The sequence below is a fragment of the Heptranchias perlo genome, chromosome 10 (assembly GCF_035084215.1).
Source record: "Heptranchias perlo isolate sHepPer1 chromosome 10, sHepPer1.hap1, whole genome shotgun sequence".
In the NCBI taxonomy this organism is placed as follows: domain Eukaryota; kingdom Metazoa; phylum Chordata; class Chondrichthyes; order Hexanchiformes; family Hexanchidae; genus Heptranchias; species Heptranchias perlo.
In genome coordinates, this window is record NC_090334.1 from 22,927,432 (window position 1) to 22,950,647 (window position 23,216).

Consider the following 23,216-nt stretch of genomic DNA (forward strand, 5'->3'; position numbering starts at 1 on the left):
ACTTATTTACTTTAAGTACAGCCAGCCTTTCTAGTATCTCCTCTTTATCAATTTTTAGCCCATCCAGTATCTCAACTACCACCTCCTTTACTATCACTTTGGCAGCATCTTCTTCCTTGGTAAAGACAGTTGCAAAGTATTCATTTAGTACCTCAGCCACGTCCTCTGCCTCCATATGTAGATCTCCATTTTGGTCCCTAATCGGCCAAGCCCTATGTCTATAGGAGACTTTTGGATTCCCTTTTATGTTAGCTGCCTGTCTATTCTCATACTCTCTCTTTGCCCCTCTTATTTCCTTCTTCACTTCCCCTCTGTCCCTTCTATATTCAGCCTGGTTCTCAATTGTATTATCAACCTGACATCTGTCATACGTCCCCTTTTTCTGCTGCATCTTTCTCTCTATTTCTTTTGTCATCCAAGGAGCTCTGGCTTTGGTTGCCCTACCTTTCCCCCTCGTGGGAATATACCTCGACTGTATCCGAACCATCTCCTCTTTGAAGGCCGCCCACTGTTCAATTACAGTTTTGCCTGCCAATCTTTGATTCCAATTTACCCAGGCCAGATCAATTCTCAACCCACTGAAAATGGCCTTCCTCCAATTAAGTATTTTTACTCTAGATTGTTCCTTGTCCTTATCCATAACTAATCTAAACCTTAAACCTTATGATACTATGATCACTGCTCCCTAAATGTTCCCCCACTGACACTTGCTCCACTTGACCCACCTCATTCCCCATAACCAGACCCAGCTCTGCCTCCTTCCTCATTGGGCTGAAAACATCCTGATCAAGAAGGTTCTCCTGAACACACTTCAGAAATTCCTCCCCCTCTTTGCCCTTTGCCCTATTACTATCCCGGTCGATATTAGGATAGTTGTAGTCCCCCATTATTACTACTCTATAATCCTTGCACCTCTCTGTAATTGCCCTGCCAATTTGTTCCTCTATGTCCTTCCCACTAGTTGGTGGCCTATAGAATAAACCCAGTAGTGTAATGGCAACTCTATTAATCCCTAACTCTAACCAAATAGATTCTGTCCTTGACATCCTCACTCTCCAGCACTGCAATATTCCCCTTAATCAATACTGCTGCCACCACTCCCCACCCCCCATCAATTTTTCCTTCCCTCTCTTTCCCGAACACCTTGTAACCAGGAATATTTAGTACCCAATCCTGCCCCTTTTTGAGCCAGGTCTCCGTTATCGCCATTACATCATGTTCCCATGTGGCTAATGGCGCCTGCAGCTCACCAACCTTATTCACCACGCATTGTGCATTTACACACATGCACTGTGAACCTATCTTCGACCTTCTCGTATTCTCTCTTCGTCTGATCCCACCTAATACTGTACTATTTCTTACTCTAGTGCTATCTATTTCCCCCAATCCTTTGTGTACCTTGTTTCTCCTTTCTAATGCTACATCCTGGTGCCCATCCCCCAGCCAAATTAGTTTAAACCCTCCCCCACAGCACTCATGAACCTCCCCACGAGGACATTGGTCCCAGCTTTGTTGAGGTGCAACCCGTCCATCTTGAACAGGTCCAACTGCCCCAGAACTGGTCCCAATGCCTCAAGAATCTGAAGACCTCCCTCTTGCACCATGTCTCCAGCCACGCGTTAACCTGCTTTATCTTCCTATATCTGTACTCACTAGCGCATGGTACTGGGAGTAATTCAGAGACGACTACCTTTTGAGGTCCTGCTTTTTAACTTCCTCCTTAGTTCCTTAAACTCTAACTGCAGGACCTCATCCCTTTTCATTCCTGTGTCATTGTTACCTACGTAGAGCAGGACAAGCTACCAGAAGAGGGAGGAGAAAGAGGAACAGGAAGTGGAGGAAGAGGAAGGGAGGCTACAACATAGACAGGCCTTTTATACCAGGGCTCTGCACGATCAGATTATTAATGAGCGATACCAGAAACCTCAACCACACCTCCCCATTCACCAACAGTCCCACACTCCTTATCTTTCCTCTCTCACATGATTATCAAATCGTCCTCCTTATGATTACACATTGGTTCCTCCTTCAGTTTACCGCAGAAATAAAAACCACCACCAAATGCAAATTCAAACCCAGATTCATCAATTAACTCATGAAATTATGCAAACAAAATGAAACAATTCACCCTTGTGCATTCCCTTGGTGCTTGTCTTCCGTGTGCCTTTACCTATCCTAGTGCTCCTATGAAGTGCTTCCCCAGTGGCTGGAGTATGGGTGATGGAAGGCTGCTTACCTTCAATTGAGGAAATTGCAGACAGCCCTGGAGGATGACCTCGAACGACTCTGGGCCTGGAGGGTTTGGCTTCAGACTACACCATCTAGGCCTGGGCTGCAGCAGTCGGGGCTGGCTGGCTGACGGGCAACAAGGGCACTGGCGGAGTGGAAGGGCTGGAGCAAGAATGCTGTCGTCCTGAGAGAGGACAGCAGGTTCCTGTTCCATGGAACCATTGTCACGCTCCCGGGGCAGTGCCTCAGCAATCCTGGTGATCTGTTGGAGAACAGAGTACTGTGTTGCCCTGGAAGCCCCTTTCAACAGTGGTACCCAGAGCCACAATAGCAGCAGTCTGAGCTTCCAAGGCAGCAGTCAGACCTTTGATGGATTCTGTTTGTGCTGCAATGTTAGCTGAGATATCGGTCATTAGACGCTGCATCATGGTGGGTTTCACAGGTGCACTGATGGAGGTGACCACCCGTTCCATGTGGGAAAGGATGGGCTCCAAGCTCTGCACAAAGCTCTGTGCCAAGTTGGAGCTGGACTCCTCCATACTCCTGGACATTGTGCGTAGGCTTTCTAGTGCATCAAGCATTTGGTTGTGTCCGCCCATCAGCCGCCTTCTGTAGCCTGGCCCATCGAAGTCGTCATCTGAATCCTCTGCAGCAAAACTAGTGTGGGACCTCACCCTCCGGTGAGCTGGCATCTGCAGTATCCTTTCCCCCCGCCCTGGCTCCTGCGCAGTTGTGCCCAGTGTCTCACCAAATTCAAATCCCTCCTCTATCCAAGCCTTAAAGTGTCAGTCTCTGACCTGGTGGCTGCGAGTGTAAGATCGAGTGATGGTGTCTCTTCATCATCACTGTCTTTTGCCTCTGCCTCCTGTGATGGGGAAGGTTCCAGTTCTTGGGTATCTGAAATGAAAAATGGACAAGGGTTCGATTGTGGTGAGGGGAGAGGAGAAAGTAAGAAGTGCTTGTCCTCCTCCAGTTGTTGGTCACTGTCTCCTGTTATTCTCCTACAAGAGGGAAGTGTATCAGTGAGTGTCCTGCGATATGTTTGGGTGATGTGGCTGTCATGACTGTAAAGCTGCCAGTGTGTGTGAACTGTGAGTTGTGGGTGTGCAGCTTGCAACAATGGGAATTGTGTGAGGGTGAGATAGAGCATATGATCTGAACGGTTGAATACTGATTGAAAGAGATTGTTGGTAGGTGAGTGATGGGGGTGTAGTGAATTGAGCAGTGGATGCAGCTAGTGGTGCATTTGGTACGATATGCCACTTGAATCTTGAACTGACTCACCTTGACAACTCGTGTGAAATCATTGAACTTCTTCCTGCTTTGCATCTGTGTTCTTGGAGCTATGGTCCTGGCATTTATCTCCTCTGTTACTTTCTCCCACTGCCCCTTGAGCATATATCTGGAGGGTCTCCTGCTCCCTGCGGATACAGGATGCCCATCCTTCTCTCTCCCATCTGTTGCACCAAGACCTCCAATGCATCATCGGAGAACCTTGGTGCATGGTCTCTCCCAGGCACAGCCATTCTTCAAAGTATTAGAGCAGTAAATCACTTCACAAACGACTCCCACCACTTCTTGCAGCCACTATGCACCTCCCCTTTAAGAGGTGCAGGCTGCCTTTAAGAAGCGCGAGCCACTCACGATATCAGGGCCCCCTGCTAATGCATGCAGCCAATCAACTGCGCAGGTAGTGCTGGCTGCACGCAGCAATCGTTTAAAATAGCAGGCAGCACGAATGTCACATGCTGGCTGCATTGCAATGCCCAGACGCGGGTTAATTGCGTACCCCACTCCCTGCGCCCGTTTTCAAGGGTTATTCAATTTAACCCCCAATCCATTCAATTTTGACCCACTACACGGCATTGGGTTTGCAACACTGAGCAATAGATTCTTTTGGTGACTTAAATTGCTGGAACTCTTAGAAACAAAAGCTGCTTGAGGAGCTCCCTGAAGTCTTATGCCAGATGAAAAACTCTGTATCTGAAATCTGATGGAGGTGACCATTTCTTGAACCGCTGCAGTCCCTCTGGTGAAGGTACTCCCACTATGCCGTTAGGTAGGAATTTCCATGATTTTGACCCAGCGACAATGAAGGGAATGACGATATATATGTCCAAGTCAGGATGGTGCGTGACCAGGACGAGAACTTGGAGGTGATGGTGTTCCCATACACCTGCTGTGCTTGTCCTTTTTGGTGGTGGAGGTCGCGGGTTTGGGAGGTGCTGCTGAAGAAGCCTTGACTACTTGCTACAGTGCATCCTGTAGATAATACACACTGCAGCCATGGTACGCCAGTGGTGGAGGGATTAATATGGAAATGTTCTCACCAGCAGAAACATTGTATGATCAACCTTTTCCAGGATTGTCACTGAGCTGCTGAATTCCCAATTCTGACTCCTACAGGCAGTCAAAAGAAGAGAAAATAAAAACATAGATTTTAAAATCTACGTTAATCGTTAAAGGAAATCCGAGCTCTCCTGTTTTCATAACCTTACAACAGTCATCTGAAAGTTAGAAAGGGAAAGAAAATAAGAAAGAGATGGAAAAAATAAACTTAAGAGGGAAATGTGATTCAGGGAAAATAAAATGAGAGGAGTGATCAAGTTTAGAGAGCAATGTAGAGTGAGAACAACTCCCAAACAAATGGGTGGTGGGGCCTTTTCTGCAGTTAGAACACAAATCACCACTCACCAGGGAATGTTTCAAGTCAAGAAATGATTTTTCTGTCAAATACCAACACCTTCTCATCAATGTTAGCAGTGTAATGGTCCTTTGTGTCTGCAACTTGAGAAAGTGTTGTGGGATGCAGGATATATTCCATTCCCATTCCTTGCCTTGATCAGCACTGCAGCAGTTAAATGAGGTGCATTTTTTTAACCCTCTCTGAAGTGCAGTGTTCGGGCTGAGCAGAAAAGCAAATTAACAGCAAAAGGTTGAAAGAAAGAAAGAAACAAGTTGCATTTATATAGCATCTTTCATGTCCTCAAGATGTCCCAAAGTGCTTCACAGCAAGTAAATTACTTTTGAAGTGTGGTCACTTTTTATCTGTAGGCAAATGCAACAGCCAGCAGCACAATCCCACAAACAGCAATTGAGAGCCAGGCACTATCACTGAAAATAGTGTAGCTCATGGTTTCTGGGAAAGTTAAAGCAGGAGATGGAACATCGCCCAGCAAGTGAACGGTAATACTTGAGAAGCATGGTCAAGTGAGAATTCTGATGCTAATATGGCTTAAGAGTCATTGTTGTGTACCTCAGGTACTTGTTCACTCAACGAGCATCTTATTTTGAAGAGTGGGCAGGTTGAAATGTTTTACGGTGAAATGTCCAATCGTTTTAAAGTTGAAAACATTGGCTTAACTATCTAACGTGAAATGTTGTTATTTATAACTGGATCTCTTAAGCGGTTACACATCTTCACTCTAACTTTGGAATCAATATGGATTCTCCTTTGGAAGTTCTCCGTATGACTGTGATTAGCTAGAAGGAAAGAAAGAAGATTTGCATTTATATAGCGTCTTTCATGACCTCATGATGTCCCAAGGCGCTTTACAGCCACTGAAGTACTTTTGAAGTGCAGTCACTGTTGTAATGTGGGAAACACGGCAGTCAAATTGTACACAGCACGGTCCCACAAACAGCAATGTGATAATGGCCAGATAATCTGTTTTTAGGTGTTGATTGAGGGACAAATATTGACCAGGACTCCGGGAAGAACTCTCCTGCTCTTCATCGAAATAGTGCCACGGGATCTTTTATGGCCATCTGAGAGGGCAGACGGGCCTCGGTTTAACGTCTCATCCGAAAGACGGCATCTCCGACAGTGCAGCACTCCTTCAGTACTGAAATGGAGTGTCAGCCTGGACTTGAACCCACAACCTTCTGACACATGTGAAAGAATGAATCGTTGCATTTTGTGCTGTCCCGAAGCTCTCTTGTTTGCAGAATAAATGTTTGTTGAAGAAAAAAAGAAATGGCAGTATCATTCAGACATCAATAAAATGACTTGCAGGAGTGCTTGAACCTGTCCATTAAATTTTCTATTGTTCAACCAATAATTCCACAGATTGTTATGAGTAATATAGTAATAATGCTTTTATTATGAGTAATATAGTAATAATGCTTTTATTTGCAGCTTTGCATAGAATCAAAATCAGTGCATGACAGGCCATTGATTTACCCTGATGACTTGAGTGAGAGCTGAAGTACAGCCTCAATTCATTCAAGATAGCAAAGTGCAAAGATTACAAAATCCTTAAGCACAGTGTAGCCTTTGATTCATTCACATCATATTGTCATCTTGGAGAACGTTTGTCGTAAAACCTTGTTAGGGTTTTTATGTACTTATTGTGCTGATTTTTTTACAACATAGTGAGAAAGCACGGTACTGAAAACTCTATTCCCCCATCCCTTTAAAGCTCATTTCTATTCTAAATGTTTTGGTCATAATTAGTGTCGCTGTCGGCAAATTCTGGTAGGTGGCCAGCATGAGTTCTGGTCTCAACCTCCTATGGATGCTAAGTGCTACAAAATTGATATTTTCTTTAAATAAACCATTAAATGAATTGAACTTCTGGACAGCATCTCCTCTACAAATATCCTGAAGTTACAGGTTCCAGGATGAAAACCTGCTCAGAAGGAGCAGCTTAATGCTAGTTAAATCAGATGAACTTGGACCCAAAGTTTGCCCAGGACATTTCTTCGATGTAACTCCCTGCTGACAGGCAAGCAGACAATAGCTCTGCACTGTGATGCTGTTGCACCATAAAGGTAGTCCAGAACCCAGTTGCCTGACCTTGTGAAGGAAAAGCAGAATTAAAATAATTCTGAAGAGCTTTCCTCTTGTAAAAGGGCTGGGCAATTTATTGGCCAGCAGTAATTTCCAATTGTGTCGGAGCCACCAGATACGGTATCCTGTGAGTCCTGTGATCAACATTGTGAATCAAAGCTGAGTGTGTAACTGGCTTAACTCTTCTAATGTGTTGTTCCTCTTTTAACATGCTCAATTGGTTAAGGCCATTAATGACTTGTATGAGAGCTGTAAATGAAGCATTAATAATTTGGACTTGAATGTAGGGGGCTTGATCAAGAAGTTTGCAGATGATACAAAAATTGGCCGTGTGGTCAAGAGTGAGAAGGAAAGCTGTGGACTGCAGGAAGATATCAATGGACTGGTTAGGTGGGCAGAAAAGTGGCAAATGGAATTCAGTCCATAGAAGTGTGAGATAATGCATTTGGGGAGGGCAAACAAGGCAAGGGAGTACACAATAAATGGGAGGATACTGAGAGGTGTAGAGGAACAAAGGGACCTTGGAGTGCATGTCCACAGATCCCTGAAGGTAGCAGGACAGGTCGATAAGGTGGTTAAAAAGGCTTACAGGATACTTTCCTTTATTAGCCGAGGCATAGAATGTAAGAGCAGGGAGGTTATGCTAGAACTGTCTCAAACATTGGTTAGGCCACAGCTGGAGTACTGCGTACAGTTCTGGTCACCACATTACAGGAAAGATGTGATTGCACTAGAGAGGGTACAGAGGAGATTTACAAGGATGTTGCCAGGGCTGGAGAATTTTTAGCTATGAGAAAAGATTGGATAGGCTGGGGTTAAGACGGGACTAGATAGAGTGGATAGGAAGGACCTATTTCCCTTAGCAGGGGGCATAGATTTAAAGTAATTGATAGAAGGATTAGAGGGGAGCTGAGGAGAAATTTTTTCACCCAGAGGGTGTTGGGGGTCTGGAACTCACTGCCTGAAAGAGTGGTAGAGGCAGAAACCCTCAACTCATTTAAAAAGTACTTGAAGTGCTGTAACCTACAGGGCTACGGATTAAGTGCTGGAAAGTGGGATTAAGCTGGATAGCTCTTTTTCGGCCGGCACGGACATGATGGGCCGAATGGCCTCCTTCTGTGCCGTAACTTTCTATGATTCTATGATCCGAGCTATACAGAACAGGAAAGTTGCAGGTTTGTGCTGGGTTGCTTGATATCAACCGGAGCAATGTCCTCTACCCCAAGGGAAAGAATATTAACACAAGTCCCATTTCCTGTCTCTATCCACTGATAACCCCTCCCCCCCCCACCCACCCACCCTTCATTGATCGTCCATGTGGACACTGGGAGAGGACAGGAATGGGTTCAGCTGTGATTTCCAATCAAATTGTCTGCTTGTGCAGGCTCACACATGAAGAATGGCCAATTGGATGAGGTACTGGAAGGTTCCGGTGGAGCCCAACCCCGGCAGGGAGTTCGTACCTCCGGGAGAAGGCTGGTGGGTAAAAGAAAGAAAACTCTTTCAATATCAGAGGGCATCTCTGCAGGAAGTTAAAAATGGATGATATTTTTTTAATGGGCTTATTGCTTAATTCAGACTCAGCTGCCCCTCATTCTCTCCCCCTCCCTCTCCCCCCCCCCCCCCCCCCTGCCCAACCAGTTGTTTTGGGGAGGAGAGGATGACCAAAATGTGGGGTGGGGGTGAGGGAAATTAGTATTTGCCTTGGATAAGCAGTGAATTTGAGAACAAACCTTCATTGGACCACAATGGAACTTCTCTAGAACCCCTGAATACATAACTTTTCAAACTGAGGTTCCGGGCTTTAGAGCATTCTTATCCTTTTGCCATCTGATTTGTGTATTATTCTGTGTTGGGGGGGTGGGGGGGTTTGGCTCGTATTGGAACTTCTGCAGTGTAGCTGGGTCCTGGAGGAAGCTTTTGATTTGGAAGTAGCAGTATCGGTCATGTTGAGTGAGGTGACATTTATTTTCCAGATGTTGGAAGAGGATAATGTGGCCCCTACTGAGGAATTGGGCTTAGCCTGGTGATGCCTTTCACACGCCAGGTTGGAATCTGCACAGAATGCACCTGGTAGTTCTCTTTTGTGCCAGAGTGGGGAGAGGGATGATAGACCCTATGGGATTTTTAGGCCTCTTTCCAGGCTGGCAGCATAGTTGGTACTATGGAGTGAATCTTGGTTTCTGAGCTTCTCTGTAGGTCTATGAAAGGTAGGTTATGTAGGGGGTTACTTTGGGGTCCATGGTCTCCAGGCCTAGCTAAGGGTTGTGTAGGTGGACTAGAATCCAGGTCATAATTCCTCAGAGTTGTGCTTCCCAGCAGTGCTGACAGGGCTTTATGTTTGAGAACTGAAGGCAATTGAAGGATTTTTTGCCTGTTCGTTCAAATCTGTCAAGATCCTATTTGCTGACCTGGGACTCTGGCAGCATCTGAAAAAGTTAGAGGCAGAGGAACAAATTCACTCTTAACGTGCTTGCACTCCTCAGGCTGTTGCATCTTGCAGGAATGATGACCAGAGTTGGAGGATGAGGTCATTTCTTTCATACAAGTCAGAGACGTTGGGAACTGTTCTGATTCCTCGTTATTTGAATCCAACTGCTGACCATGCAAAGGGATGAAACTCAGGATGTGTGGGGATGTCCAGAGTGAGAAAAATGCCCTCAGTTTTGAAATAGTACAGCCTGTACATTGAGAGCAGACCAAACGCTTCGATCTTTTCGTAGATGTTGGGGAGTTTAGTGAAGGGCTCGATCGTTTAAAGTGGTACGTCATCACCATACAGTGATACTTTGTGTTCTGCTCTTTCAGCCTCTTCTCCATGAAGAGACTGAATTCAATCTACTTGCCAGCAGAGGGGCTGTACGGCAAGGGTGAAGAGGATGTGGATATGGGGCAGCCTTGCTTTGTCCCTAATTGGAAGGCATTGCAGGGGAGCTGAGACCTTTGCCGCAGACAGCGGATGTGAAGTTATAATTTTGGATTCTAATTCACTTCTTGAGCGTGTCATAGAAAGCTATTCTATCCAAGTACAACAAGATGGAAGTCTCGCTCTGCTCAATTGAACACGTTCTCTACGTCCATGGAAAGTACAAGGGTGGGTGTGTTGTTGCTGAGGCAGTGGTGCATCACTTTGATATATCCAGGATGGGGACCCTGTATAAAGCCTGTTTGAGCGGTGTGGACTAAGCCAAGGACAGCTGAGTTTAGATTGGTGGCAAGATCTTGGACATTATTTTGTACTTGATGTTGAGCAGAGATATGGGTCCATCAACAATAACAACTCGCATTTATATAGCGCATTTAACATAGTAAAACATCCCAAGGCGCTTCACAGGAGCGTTATCGAACAAAATTTGACACTGTGCCACATAAGGAGACATTAGGACAAGCTTGGTCAAAGAGGTATGTTTTAAGGTGCGTCTTAAAAGCGGAAAGTGAGGCAGAGAGATTTAGGGGGGAATTCCAGAGCTTAGGGCCTAGGCAGCTGAAGGCACGGCTGCCAATGGTGGTGCGATTAAAATCAGGGATGTGCAAGAGGCCAGAATTGGAGGAGCTCAGAGATCTCAGAGGGTTGTATGGCCGGAGTAGGTTAGGGAGGCAGGGACGGGTGAGGCCGTGGAGGGATTTGAAAACAAGTATGAGAGTTTTAAAATCAAGGCGTTGGCTGACCTGGAGCCAATGTAGGTCAGTGAGCACAGGGATAATGGGTGAATGGGACTTGGTGCAAGTTAAGATCTGGGCAGCAGAGTTTTGGATGAGCTCAAGTTTACGGAGAGTGGAAAATGGGAATCCTTGGATGAACAGAGGGTGCGGTCTTGTTTCTGTTTCTGTGTAGTTATCTTGAATGTGACAGGCTTGTTTCATCAATACGGTGGAAGAGTAAAGGAGCAGGGCTGTGTAGAAATCGGTTGAGTTGTTATCAGGTTCAGGAGCTTTCCTAGATTGGAGGTATTGCATTTGAATCTCCTTGGCTGAGATTGGAAATTTGCCTGTGCCTTCTCCTCGGAGAGGGGAGAGATTGGTAATGTTGTGGAGTGTTGCCTGAGGGATCGCTTGGGACTTGGAGGTATGCAATAGTCATAGAAGTCCACGAATTCCTTATTGATCACACTGGAGCCTAAGGCTAGTTTGCCTTCAGCATTCTGAAGCAATGTTCCCTTCCGCATTTGTTGCCATAGGTTTAAAGTTTTCTCAATTTTCTCTAATATTTTGCCTTAGAATATCAGAGGAGCTTTCCTGCTGCAGTTGATCAAAGTCTGTTTAGTTCGCCGATGGCCTGCATCAGAGTTTGCTCATTACTTTCGAATGGGTGTCTTTGTGCTGGGTTTCTAGCTTCACTCTGCTTTACTGTAGGTTGCTCTGGGTTTGCCGTACGCTGTGGTTCTTAGAGGAGAGGGCGATAATATGGGTCCAGAGATTGCCTTGGTGATTTTCCAAAGTATCATCGGGGGGGATCAAGTCCCTCATTTTTGTCTGTACAGTACTTCAGCTGAGTCCAAAGAGATAATAGAAACTCTGGGTCACTGAAGAGGCACCAGTTCTGTAAGTGATGTGGTTGGTATGCAAAGGTGAACTGTACAGTATGTATAGTGTGTAGTCAAAGGCACTTATGGGCCCCAAGTGAGTTGGGACAGATTAATACTGGATTACTATTTGTGTGGGTTTGAATGGAAAATCTATTCCTTTATTGGGTGTATGGTTTGCTTTACATTGACCAAGCTTAAGTTACATGGCTTTTGGATTGTTCTGTCTGACTGTCCTGGCCACCCCACATCTGCTGGGCCTGTCAAGTTGCGGGTGGAGGATGTAGTTTAGATCTCCTCCCACATCAATGTGCTTTATGTTTGGATCCTTATATAATGAGGGTGAGATTGTCCTTTGCCTTTACCCTCACTCCTGTGTCTGGTCTTGTGAGGTTATCCAGTTGCATTGGTGGTCCCTAATCATCGCATCCTGCATATTTCAGAAATCTGTGGCCCTTTACGTTTATACTGAACACAACACAGTTGCCTTTCCCCGCAGAGATTTAAATGTTAGTATATAATCCATATCTGTTAGATAAGGTTGCAGCGGAAAGATCCATAGGTTAATAAGTTCATAAGATCGGTATCAGTCTGCTGTTTGGGTTTGATTTCCCTTTTCCTGTTCAGTGGGGAGCTGTTAGTGACCTTTTAAACAGGAGATTTACACACCTCCCCAAGGGAGTGAATTGGAATATTGAAGGGGAACAGAGAGCGAGGAGGAAGGAGAATCCTCTTTCAAACACAGTACAATGGAAAAGGTAACACAGTATTACACACGTAAGAACATTGCACCTGATCCTAGGAGAAACACACCTACAGAACATGGAGCCCTTGCTCTGATCAATCTGTGGAGGATTTTTCTCTTCTGGCTCTATTGGCTTTCTGATGCTTGGCGTTTTCGGGAGTGTGGTTTTGTTGACCATGGGAATGAGTCACAGTTGTTGGATTTGTTGTTGGGCTCGTTCTGGACAAGTGGGCTTTCCTGTGAACCTTGTGAGGTGATAGGGCAGGTGTGATTCTTCTCACTGGGGGGGCTTTTTGTTGCTATGTGAGCATGAGTGGGGAGGTTATATATTCTTGCCTTGTAGGAAATTGTAGGCCACTCAGGGCATACTGAAATGGGGTGGCTTTTCGTCTGTCAGAGTTTGAGTCTGGCGGGCTAAGTTAGCCCATGTACTTGATGTCTTGATTGTGGAGCGTAAACTTGATTTTAGCAAAAGCCTTGAGTTTCTGCTGGACCTTAGGGAACTGGTCTGTAAAGGTTGAAACATTGGAGTAATAGTTTACCCTTAGCCCTGGCCTCGGACATTGTTAGCTCTTTTACTTGATGCTTAAGGAACTGTATAGCTGAGGACCTCGGGCAGTGTTGGTTTGCAGACATGGGCCTAGTGTTCTGTGAGCGCATTGTAGCACCAGGCCTGTTCTACTATCCAGGTCTGAAAGGGATCTAAAAGTCTCTTGGATGATATGGATTGGACCGTTTATCTCTAAGCCTCCAGCGATACCAAAGATCAGAATATAATTGGAAAGCCTCCGGCTGTTAAAGTCAACTGTTTATGTGACCATTTCCCAGTCCCTTTCCAATAGTTACATAATTTAGGCTTGTATTATTATAAGCTTCTTGTCACTTTTGATGATGCCGGTCTTCAGCTGCTTTACCTGGTGTTCTGCCTGGACATTTGTGTTGTGGAGCTCAGGGACTTCCATGAACAAAATCAGATGGTTATCAGAAGGATTTCTTGGAGCTGCCTGATATATTAAAATGAACTCTAATAAAATATTTGAAGTGATTCACCAACGTAATTGTTAAGTTACTAATACACTACTAATAACTGATTCTTATCTTGAGAGCGACTGATTGGAATTCTACACTTATAAGACCTCAGATTATCTTGTCTAATGCACAAATGGAAACAGCCACATAAGGCAGGGCAGCTGATTGTGCTTCTTGGTGTCTGAGTTGTTCATCTGTCTACAGAGTTCTGTCATGACTTGTGTAGATGGTTCACATTACCAATTCTGGGGGTGATGTGTTGCAAAGGGTTAAGGTATGGGACTCAGATAGAAAATGGTAGGGGGCTCCTACCAGGTACCTTCAGTGAATGCTTTATTTTGGGACAGGACTATTATCTAGGACAGCTGTCACCTTGTGCTGGTTCTGTTCCTGCTCTGGTATGTGCTATTTTATAGGTCTGTTGGGCCTGCACCTCCTTAGCACATATTGGAGAGGTTGGGTTTTAGTCTGCGGGCATGGGTGTTCAGCAATTGAGGGCATTGTTGGGTTGTTGGGCAGGTGTATTGGCATCCATATCCATGGTGCTTCGTTGCCTCGAAGATAGAGCGTGCACTTGGACTCGGACTGGGCTGCTAGTCTTCTCTGTGGGTGTGTGTCAGTATTTGCAGGAGGTCCCCAGGTGTATGCCAGTACTTGAAAGGAGTCCACCTCAGAGAAGTTTGAAAACCATTACTTTAATGGGCTCCAACTAATGCTTCTTTGGCAAAAGCTACATACCAGGAGATAAATGATAATGAAGTGACAAACATTACTAGCAAGTGTAGAAACCTGCAAAAAAAAAATTATTTTTTGAAGTGTAACAAAGTTTATCTGCAGTTCACACAACACAAATCAGGTAATGCCATCTAGTTCCAGGTTTTGGACACACATTGTTGACTGGTTCCAAGTTTTCTGCATAAGTCTATGGTTTTTAGATTGCTCTAAGGTTCTTTCAGAAGTCACTTAATTCGTTGACGGTTTCTCATGCATTTTAATGGCCCACATATACTTCAATTTTATGTCCTACGAATGTCCCATTATTGTTCAAACTTGACAGTGCTTTGTAGATTAAATGATCTTTAAATACACAAGTCCAGAAAGTCGTGATGCCTGTCCTTGTACGTCAGGACACTGTGATTATTTAGTGTGTTTTCTTTCTATATTGCTTTAGATATCACAAGCATTTGCATATGTTATAATGTATGCACTGCACCAATGTTGGGATTTTTTTGCCTCATTATTCTAAAATATATATTTTGGATTCTTGCCCACTGAGCTTAACTAATTTTTTTTTGTCAGCACATAAGGAAAATATGTAATGCACAATTAATACTTTCAGGATTACCTCTCCTTCGTAGCTTACTGTGGAAAGGAATTCTGTAAAGTTGCAATGTACTGCAACTGTAGACGGTGAAATACTGGAAACTAAAGGGCATTCATTCTTCCACGGTATTGTCCAAATATTTTTTGAAAAATCTTGCTTTTTTGAAATACTCTCTTGGTATTTGAATATACCCCATTGAATTTAGAAGCTGTGTTGCATGCATGTTTTAAGTCTCGATTCTTATAATGGCTTTTTGCATTGTATATTTACATTTTTCTGTTGCAAAAAGCCTTTTTCATCCCCCCCCCACCATATTAGTTTGCCACAGTTCTTGAATATATTGCAATTTAAGCTGTGCTCCCAGCATGAACTGCACACTTAAAAATGGTAAATGTAAGTTGTTGTATCATTTTGCAAATCAAGAGCTAAAAAGGGCTGGATACAGAGGTATTCAGTCTGGCAATCTATTTGTCACAATAATGAAGATTTTTAAAGATTCAAAGACATATCTACTTCGCGTATTTGAAACTGTTCAGAAATATTATGATGAAACGTTTGCCACTCTTGATGTTGCATTGAATAACAACCCCAATCTGACTCATGGGAATTTTGGGCTTGCAGATCACGTGAACGCTAAGCAGATTATTCTCAATTTTATTTTTTGAAGATAAAGTCAGCCTAATTGTTAATTTGTCTACAATCCAAAATAATTTTAATTTTTAAACACATTTGACTCTTGTTGTAAGTGACCAAACATTACATTTTGCACACACCGCTGTCAACAGAAGCTAGTCATATTAAGAAGACCAGAGTACCGATTTTCCTCAGGGTGGGGGAGGGAGAGGGCCTTCTGAGCACTCGACACATACAGACTGGCAAGACCTTGTGCTGGGATCGGTGGCTGCAAACAGTACTTTAGCTGCAGGTCTGAAGCCTGCCCCTAACATGCATGTAAGTCCGGCATTCCACTATTAACTAGAAGGGTTTGATAATGTTTTTAGAATAGTCTTTAACTATAATTTACTTTTTTGAAGTGCACAGAAGACAAAAGTATATTTTCCAATTCAGTTTTATTATTTTTTTCCATTTGTGAGGGTCTTGAATAATTCTCAGTGCTCCGAGTTAAAATGCAGTGCATTCTATCTCATTGCAGCAGCCTTCAATGTCTCTGCCAATGTATTGCCTTCCTAGCTCAAGTTGGTCTGTGGGTGAATGTTATTTGATGTGTTTGTCTGGAATGATTTTTAATATACTGTATGGATTAACCGCATGAACTGAAGAGATTTGTCCTTTTGGAGCTCACAGGGAAGGCATAGAGATCTGGCACTTTCCCATACCACGGTATCTCGGCTTTCAATGTAATTGCTTTCATATGTGGACCATTATCTGTAAGTCATATAATTAATCCAATTAAGTGTTCTTTTTCTTCTCTTTCTGCAGAGTGTCGAAATGAGAGGCTTTTAATAAGTGAATTTCCTGGTTGTCAAATCAAGGGGAAGCTTCATTTGGAACAAGAGTGCTGCAAGAAATCCTAGGAGCTGTGCTGATTCCTGGCACAATGCGTTGAGGGAGAGAAAGACAGAGACTCATTCATCTCCGCACAGATCCCGAAAGCATGTCAGTTTTTGACCTGTGAGCAGCTATTGTGGAGCACAGGGAGACTTGACCAGCTGAAGATGCGGCCATGGACTGGCTCCTGGCGATGGATTATGTTAATCCTTCTTGCCTGGGGGACTTTGTTGTTCTATATAGGTGGACATTTAGTCAGAGACAGTGACCAACCAGATCGCTCCAGCAGAGAACTGTCCAAGATACTTGCAAAACTTGAGCGCTTGAAACAGCAAAATGAAGATCTGCGGAGGATGGCAGAGTCGCTGAGGTAGGTAGGAGGGGTGTGAGGTCAGAAAGGGTCAGGGGCTCCAGCTAATGACTTGCAAGAACAATGTTGTCTACAACAATGACATTTCAGTGAATAAGTCAGGAAATAGACTGCAGTAGGAATACATTTAACAAGTAATTTTGCTAACTAGGGTTTTACAGATCTTTTGAAAATGACACTTGTTAGTGAAGACAAGGATGTCATTGAAATATCCATTTGAGAGTAGGAAATGAAGTAAACCTCTTTAAACTGAACTCGGCACAAATAAGAAAGTTATGCCGAGTACGCTTATTGTAGAGCTGCTGCTAGTCTAAGCGACAACCACATTTTGTAGTCTAACTATACCATAGTGTAGAGTGAGTATGTTGGCACACTCCATTATTCATGAAGGGAGGGAGGGAGAAACCAAGTAACAACAGACCTGTCAGTTCAACATAAGTTGCGGGGAACTTACTGAAATCCATCACCAGGGACAGTGTGTCTGAGCACTTGGACAAGTAAGAGGCTGATCAGAGAATCAGCATGGATTTGTGATGGGTAGGTCATGTCTGAGTAATCTAGTTGAATTTTTTTGAAGCGGTCGCTGGCATGGTGGAAAGGGGAGTGACTATGAATGTTGTCTATATGGACTTTCATAAGCCATTTGATAAGGTTCCACACAAGAAATTATCAAAAATGAAAGCACACGGAACTGGAGGTAACCTTGTGACAAGGGTCGGTAATTAGTTGGGAGGTAGAGTAGAGATAAAGAGAATGTTCTCTTATCAATTGTGACAAGTAGTGTTCCCGAGGGATCTGCACTGGGCTCTCAGCTTTTCACCATATTTATTAATGATTTGGATGAAGGACTAAAGAGTTCTATATCCAAGTTTGCAGATGATACTAGGAGGCATAGTAGGTTGCAGTTAGAAGCAGGAAGTTAAAAAGGAACGCAGACAGATGTGGACAAAACAGTGACGGAAGGAGTTCAATGTGGGGACGTTTGAGGTCATGCACTTTGGATCTGAGAAAGACAAATCCGAATATTATCTTAATGGTGGAAGATTAGAAACTGTGGAGGAGCAAAGCAATTTGGGTGTCCAAGTACACAAATCACTAACAGCTAATGTACTGGTACAAAAAGTAATCAAAAAGGCTAATGGTTTGTTGGTCTTTATTTGAGGTACTTTGGAATACAAACGTGAGGAAGTTATGCTTCTGTTGTACAGAGCCTTGGTCAGACCCCATCTGGAGTAGTTTTGGACAGTGCACCTCAAGAAAAATATTGACGATGAAGGAGGTACAGCCCAAATTCACCAGAATGATACTGGGGTTTAAAGGGTTAAATTATGAGGACATGTTGCATATTCTTTTGAGTTTAGAAGGTTGAGGGGTGATCTAATTGAGGCATTTAAAATGATAAAGGGATTTCCTAGGTTAGACACAGAGAAACTATTTCCTCTGGTGGGGGATTCCAGAATATGGTGCCATAATCCTAAAATTGGAGCGAAGCCATTCAGGAGTAGAATCAGGAAGCATTTTGTCACACAAAGGATGGTGGAAATCTAGAACTCTGTCCCGTAAAGGGGTGTAGATGCTGGGTCAATTAAAGGCTGAGATTGATATATTTTTGTTAGGTGAGTGGATCAAGGGATATGGAGCAAAGGCAGGTAAATGGAATTGAGGGACAGATCAGCCATGATCCAATAGAATGCTGGAATGGGCTTAAGGGGCTGAATGGCCTTCTCCTGTTCCGATGACACATAAAATGCTTGGCCCAGAAGATAATAACATTGAGTGGTAATTGTTCCATCATGATGTAAGCATTGATCAAGCATCAATGTACAAAATGACTTTTGATAGTTTTCTCATATTTTTGTATCAGTTGATTTAAACAGACAGCAATTGGGCTTCTCCAACAACCTGAAACAAGTGAACAGACGAGGCAGGCTTGCAAAATATCATCAATACAAAACAAAGACAAATATGAGATAATTGATGTTTTATACCTGCCAATCCAATAGAATCACCAGTTATTTCACATAATCAATATTGCAATTTATGCACTAAATGCATAATGCATTTCTGGGGGTTGAAGTGTGATTTGTAGTTAATATAGCTGCTTCCATTTGATTAAGTTTTGTAGTAGTGTTTGGTAAGTGTTGTCTGCAGTGTCAACAGACAAAGGGTAAGTCCAATGAAAACACTTTGGGGGTTAAATTGGATAGGGCCGGAAACCAGGCGTGGGTATCGCGATCCACGATTAACCTGCGCCCGGTGCTTCCTTCGCAGGCAGGACGAGACTTTCGTCCGGCCTCAGTGCTAACCTGAAAGCAGCGTTGCAAATCAGCATGAACACAAAGATTCAAGGACATTTGCACTTTTCACCAGCAGGGGGAGCCCCAATCTCTTAAAGGCAGAATGTCTCTCTGACAGCCCGCCAAAATCTCTTAAAGGTAGCCGGTACCTGTAATTTGCTAAAAAATAACAGTCTGCTGTCTGCACGGAGTGTGAACGGAGATCAGACATCACACACATAAAGCACAGATGCAGGTCCCGTTCCTGTGTTTACAAACTGTTGAGTTGTGTTAAAACATTGAATAAAGATTGCGCACCACTAAATCAGACATCCTCCAATCTGCATGCCAGACCTCACCAATCTGCAGGTTCGAGTTAGTAACAGGCCTGCGAGAGTGCGTGCACCAGGGTTCTCTGCTGATGCACCAGAGGTCTTGGTGCAAGAGGTGGACGGAAGGAGGGGCATCCTACATCCGCAGCGGGGGTGGGGGGGGGCGGCGGCAGCAAGATGCCCTCCAGACATACACTCAAAAGGCAATGGGAGGCAATAGGGAACGTAGTTAATACTAGGCGCATAGCACCACGAACATGGAGGCAGTGCAGGAAGAAGTTCAATGCCTTGACACGAGTGGTCAAGTTGAGTGAGGTCAACTGTCAAATGGTGTCTCCTACCAATTGCAGCACTAGCCGCATCCACTGTTCCATGCACTATGCCCCACATACCAACAAACTCTCTCCATCAGTAATCAACTCTTCCAATCAAATGCTTCCTCTCATCCTTACACATTACCACTGTTGCAAGCTGCACAGCCACGACTCACAGGCCACACACACTGGCAGCTATTCAACCATAGCAGGCATATCACCCAGACACGCATCCCGCATTCTTTCAGGTGAAGGTGGTGCATAACAGGAGGCAGCGAGTGGCAATGGCATTTAGCCCCTCTAGCTTATTCCGCCATTCAGTGAGATCATGGTTGATCTGTGACCTAACTCCATATACCGGGTATGGTAGCGTAGTGATTATGTTACTGGACTAACAATCCAGAGGCCTGGACGAATAATCCAGAGTCATGAGTTCAAATCCTGCCATGGCAGCTGGGGAATTTAAATTCAATTAATTAAATAAAATCTGGAATTAAAATACCAGTATTAGTAATGGTGGCCATGAAACTACCGGATTGTCGTAAAAACCCATCTGGTTCACTGATGTCCTTTCGGGAAGGAAACCTGCCGTCCTCACCAGGTCTGGCCTATATGTGACTCCAGACCCACAGCAATGTGGTTGATTCTTAATTGCCCTCTGAAATGGCCGAGCAAGCCACTCAGTTGTAAAATCTCGCTTAAAAAAAAGTCATAATAAGAATAAAACCGGACGGACCACCCGACATCGGACCACGAGGCACCGGACACAACAAAGGCAAACCAAGCCCAGTCGACCCTGCAAAGTCCTCCTCACTAACACCTGGGGACTTGTGCCTAAATTGGGAGAGCTGTCCCACAGACTAGTCAAGCAACAGCCTGACATAGCCATACTCATAGAATCATACCTTTCAGCCAATGTCCCAGACTCTTCCATCACCATCCCTGGGTATGTCCTGTCCCACCGGCAGGACAGACTGACCAGAGGTGGCGGTACAGTGATATACAATCATCAGGAGGGAGTGGCCCTGGGAGTCCTCAACATTGACTCCGGACCCCATGAAATCTCATGGCATCAGGTCAAACATGGGCAAGGAAACCTCCTGCTGATTACCACCTACCCTCCTCCCTCAGCTGATGAATCAGTCCTCCTCCATGTTGAACACCACTTGGAGGAAGCACTGAGGGTAGCAAGGGCACAAAATGTACACTGGGTGGGGGACTTCAATGTCCATTACCAAGAGTGGCTCGGTAGCACCACGACTGGCCGAGTCCTGAAGGACATAGCTGCCAGATTGGGCCTGCGGCAGGTGGTGAGCGAACCAACAAGAGGGAAAAACTTACTTGACCTCGTCCTCACCAATTTACCTGTTGCAAATGCATCTGTCCATGACAGTATTTGTAGAAGTGACCACCGCACAGTCCTCATGGTGACAAAGTCCCGCCTTCGCACTGAGGATACCATCCAATGTGTTGTGTGGCACTATCACCGTGCTAAATGGGATAGATTCAAAACAGATCTCGCAGCTCAAAACTGGGCATCCATGAAGTGCTGTGGGCCATCAGCAGCAGAATTGTATTCCAGCACAATCTGTAACCTCATGGCCTGGCATATTCCTCACTGTACCATTACCTGCAAGCCAGTTTATCAACCCTGGTTCAATGAGGAGTGTTGAAAAGCATGCCAGGAGCAGCACCAGGCGTACCTAAGAATGAGGTGCCAACCTGATGAAGCTGCAACTCAGGACTACATGCATGCTAAACAGCGGAAGCAACATGCTATAGACAGAGCTAAGTGATTCCACAACCAACGGATCAGATCAAAGCTCTGCAGTCCTGCCATATCCAGTCGTGAATGGTGGTGGACAATTAAACAACTAACGGGAGGAGGAGGCTCTGTAAACATCCCCATCCTCAATGATGGCAGAGTCCAGCACGTGAGTGCAAAAGATAAGGCTGAAGCATTTGCAACCATCTTCAGCCAGATGTACAGAGTGGATGATCCATCTCGGCCTCCTCCCGATATCCCCACCATCACAGAAGCCAGTCTTCAGCCAACTTGATTCACTCCACGTGATATCAAGAAACGATTGAGTGCACTGGATAAAGCAAAGGCAATGGGCTATGACAGCATGCCGGCTGTAGTGCTGAAGACTTGTGCTACAGACACGTACCTGACAATGTGGAAAATTGCCCAGGTTTGTCCTGTCCACAAAAAGCAGGACAAATCCAATCCAGCCAATTACCGCCCCATCAGTCTACTCTCAATCATCAGCAAAGTGATGGAAGGTGTCGTTGACAGTGCTATCAAGCGGCACTTACTCACCAATAACCTGCTCACCGATGCTCAGTTTGGGTTCCGCCAGGACCACTCGGCTCCAGACCTCATTACAGCCTTGGTCCAAACATGGACAAACGAGCTGAATTCCAGAGGTGAGGTGAGAGTGACTGTCCTTGACACCAAGGCAGCATTTGACCGAGTGTGGCACCAAGGAGCCCTAGTAAAATTGAAGTCGATGGGAATCAGGGGGAAAATTCTCCAGTGGCTGGAGTCATACCTAGCACAAAGGAAGATGGTAGTGGTTGTTGGAGGCCAATCATCTCAGCCCCAGGGCATTGCTGCAGGAGTTCCTCAGGGCAGTGTCCTCGGCCCAACCATCTTCAGCTGCTTCATCAATGACCTTCCCGCCATCATAAGGTCAGAAATGGGGATGTTCGCTGATGATTGCACAGTATTCAGTTCCATTCGCAACCCCTCAGATAATGAAGCAGTCCGTGCCCGCATGCAGCAAGACCTGGACAACATTCAGGCTTGGGCTGATAAGTGGCAAGTAACATTCGCATTCGGCAAATGCCAGGCAATGACCATCTCCAACAAGAGAGAGTCTAACCACCTCCCCTTGACATTCAACGGCATTACAATCGCCGAATCCCCCACCATCAACATCCTGGGGGTCACCATTGACCAGAAACTTAACTGGACCAGCCATATAAATACTGTGGCTGCAAGAGCAGGTCAGAGGCTGGGTATTCTGCAGCGAGTGACTCACCTCCTTACTCCCCAAAGCCTTTCCACCATCTGCAAGGCACAAGTCAGGAGTGTGATGGAATACTCTCCACTTGCCTGGATGAGTGCAGCTCCAACAACACTCAAGAAGCTCGACACCATCCAGGATAAAGCAACTCGCCAAGGCTTCTTTGACAACACCTTCTTTGACAGCACCTCCCAAACCCACGACCTCCACCACCTAGAAGGACAAGAGCAGCAGGCACATGGGAACAACACCACCTGCACCACCCTCCAAGTCACACACTATCCCGACTTGGAAATATATCGCCGTTCCTTCATCATCGCTGGGTCAAAATCCTGGAACTCCCTTCCGAACAGCACTGTGGGAGAACCATCACCACACGGACTGCAGCGGTTCAAGAAGGCGGCTCACCACCACCTTCTCAAGGGCAATTAACGATGGGCAATAAATGCCGGCCTCGCCAGTGATGCCCACATCCCATGAACGAATTTTTTAAAAACCTGCTTTCGCCCCGTATCCCTTATTACCCTTGGTTCACAGAAAACTATTAATCTCAGATTTAGAATTCACAATTGAGCTAGCATCAGCCGTCGTTTGCAGAAGAGTGTTCCAAACTTCTCCCACCCTTTGCGTGGAGAAGCATTTCCTAACTTCACTCCTGCACATCCTGGCTCTAAATGTTAGGCTATATCCCCTCATCCTAGTATTCAAGTATAAGAGACCTCCAAAAACAGGTACAAATGC

The 23,216-nt window shown here is 44.9% G+C and overlaps 1 protein-coding gene across 6 annotated transcripts in view; it reads left to right on the plus strand.

Annotated features, from left to right (window-relative positions):
- The window catches only part of LOC137326342 (alpha-(1,6)-fucosyltransferase), a 707,679-nt gene that overhangs the window by 503,628 nt on the left and 180,835 nt on the right, over window positions 1-23,216 (plus strand). For 2 of the 6 annotated variants that reach the window (XM_067991332.1, XM_067991333.1), the window contains exon 1: window positions 16,186-16,521. The exons of the other annotated variants lie outside the window; for them this stretch is intronic. In XM_067991332.1, coding sequence (XP_067847433.1) covers window positions 16,319-16,521 — 203 coding nt within the window. In that variant the 5' untranslated portion in view covers window positions 16,186-16,318. Of the gene's footprint in view, window positions 1-16,185; window positions 16,522-23,216 lie in introns of those variants that run through there. 6 annotated transcript variants of the gene reach the window in all.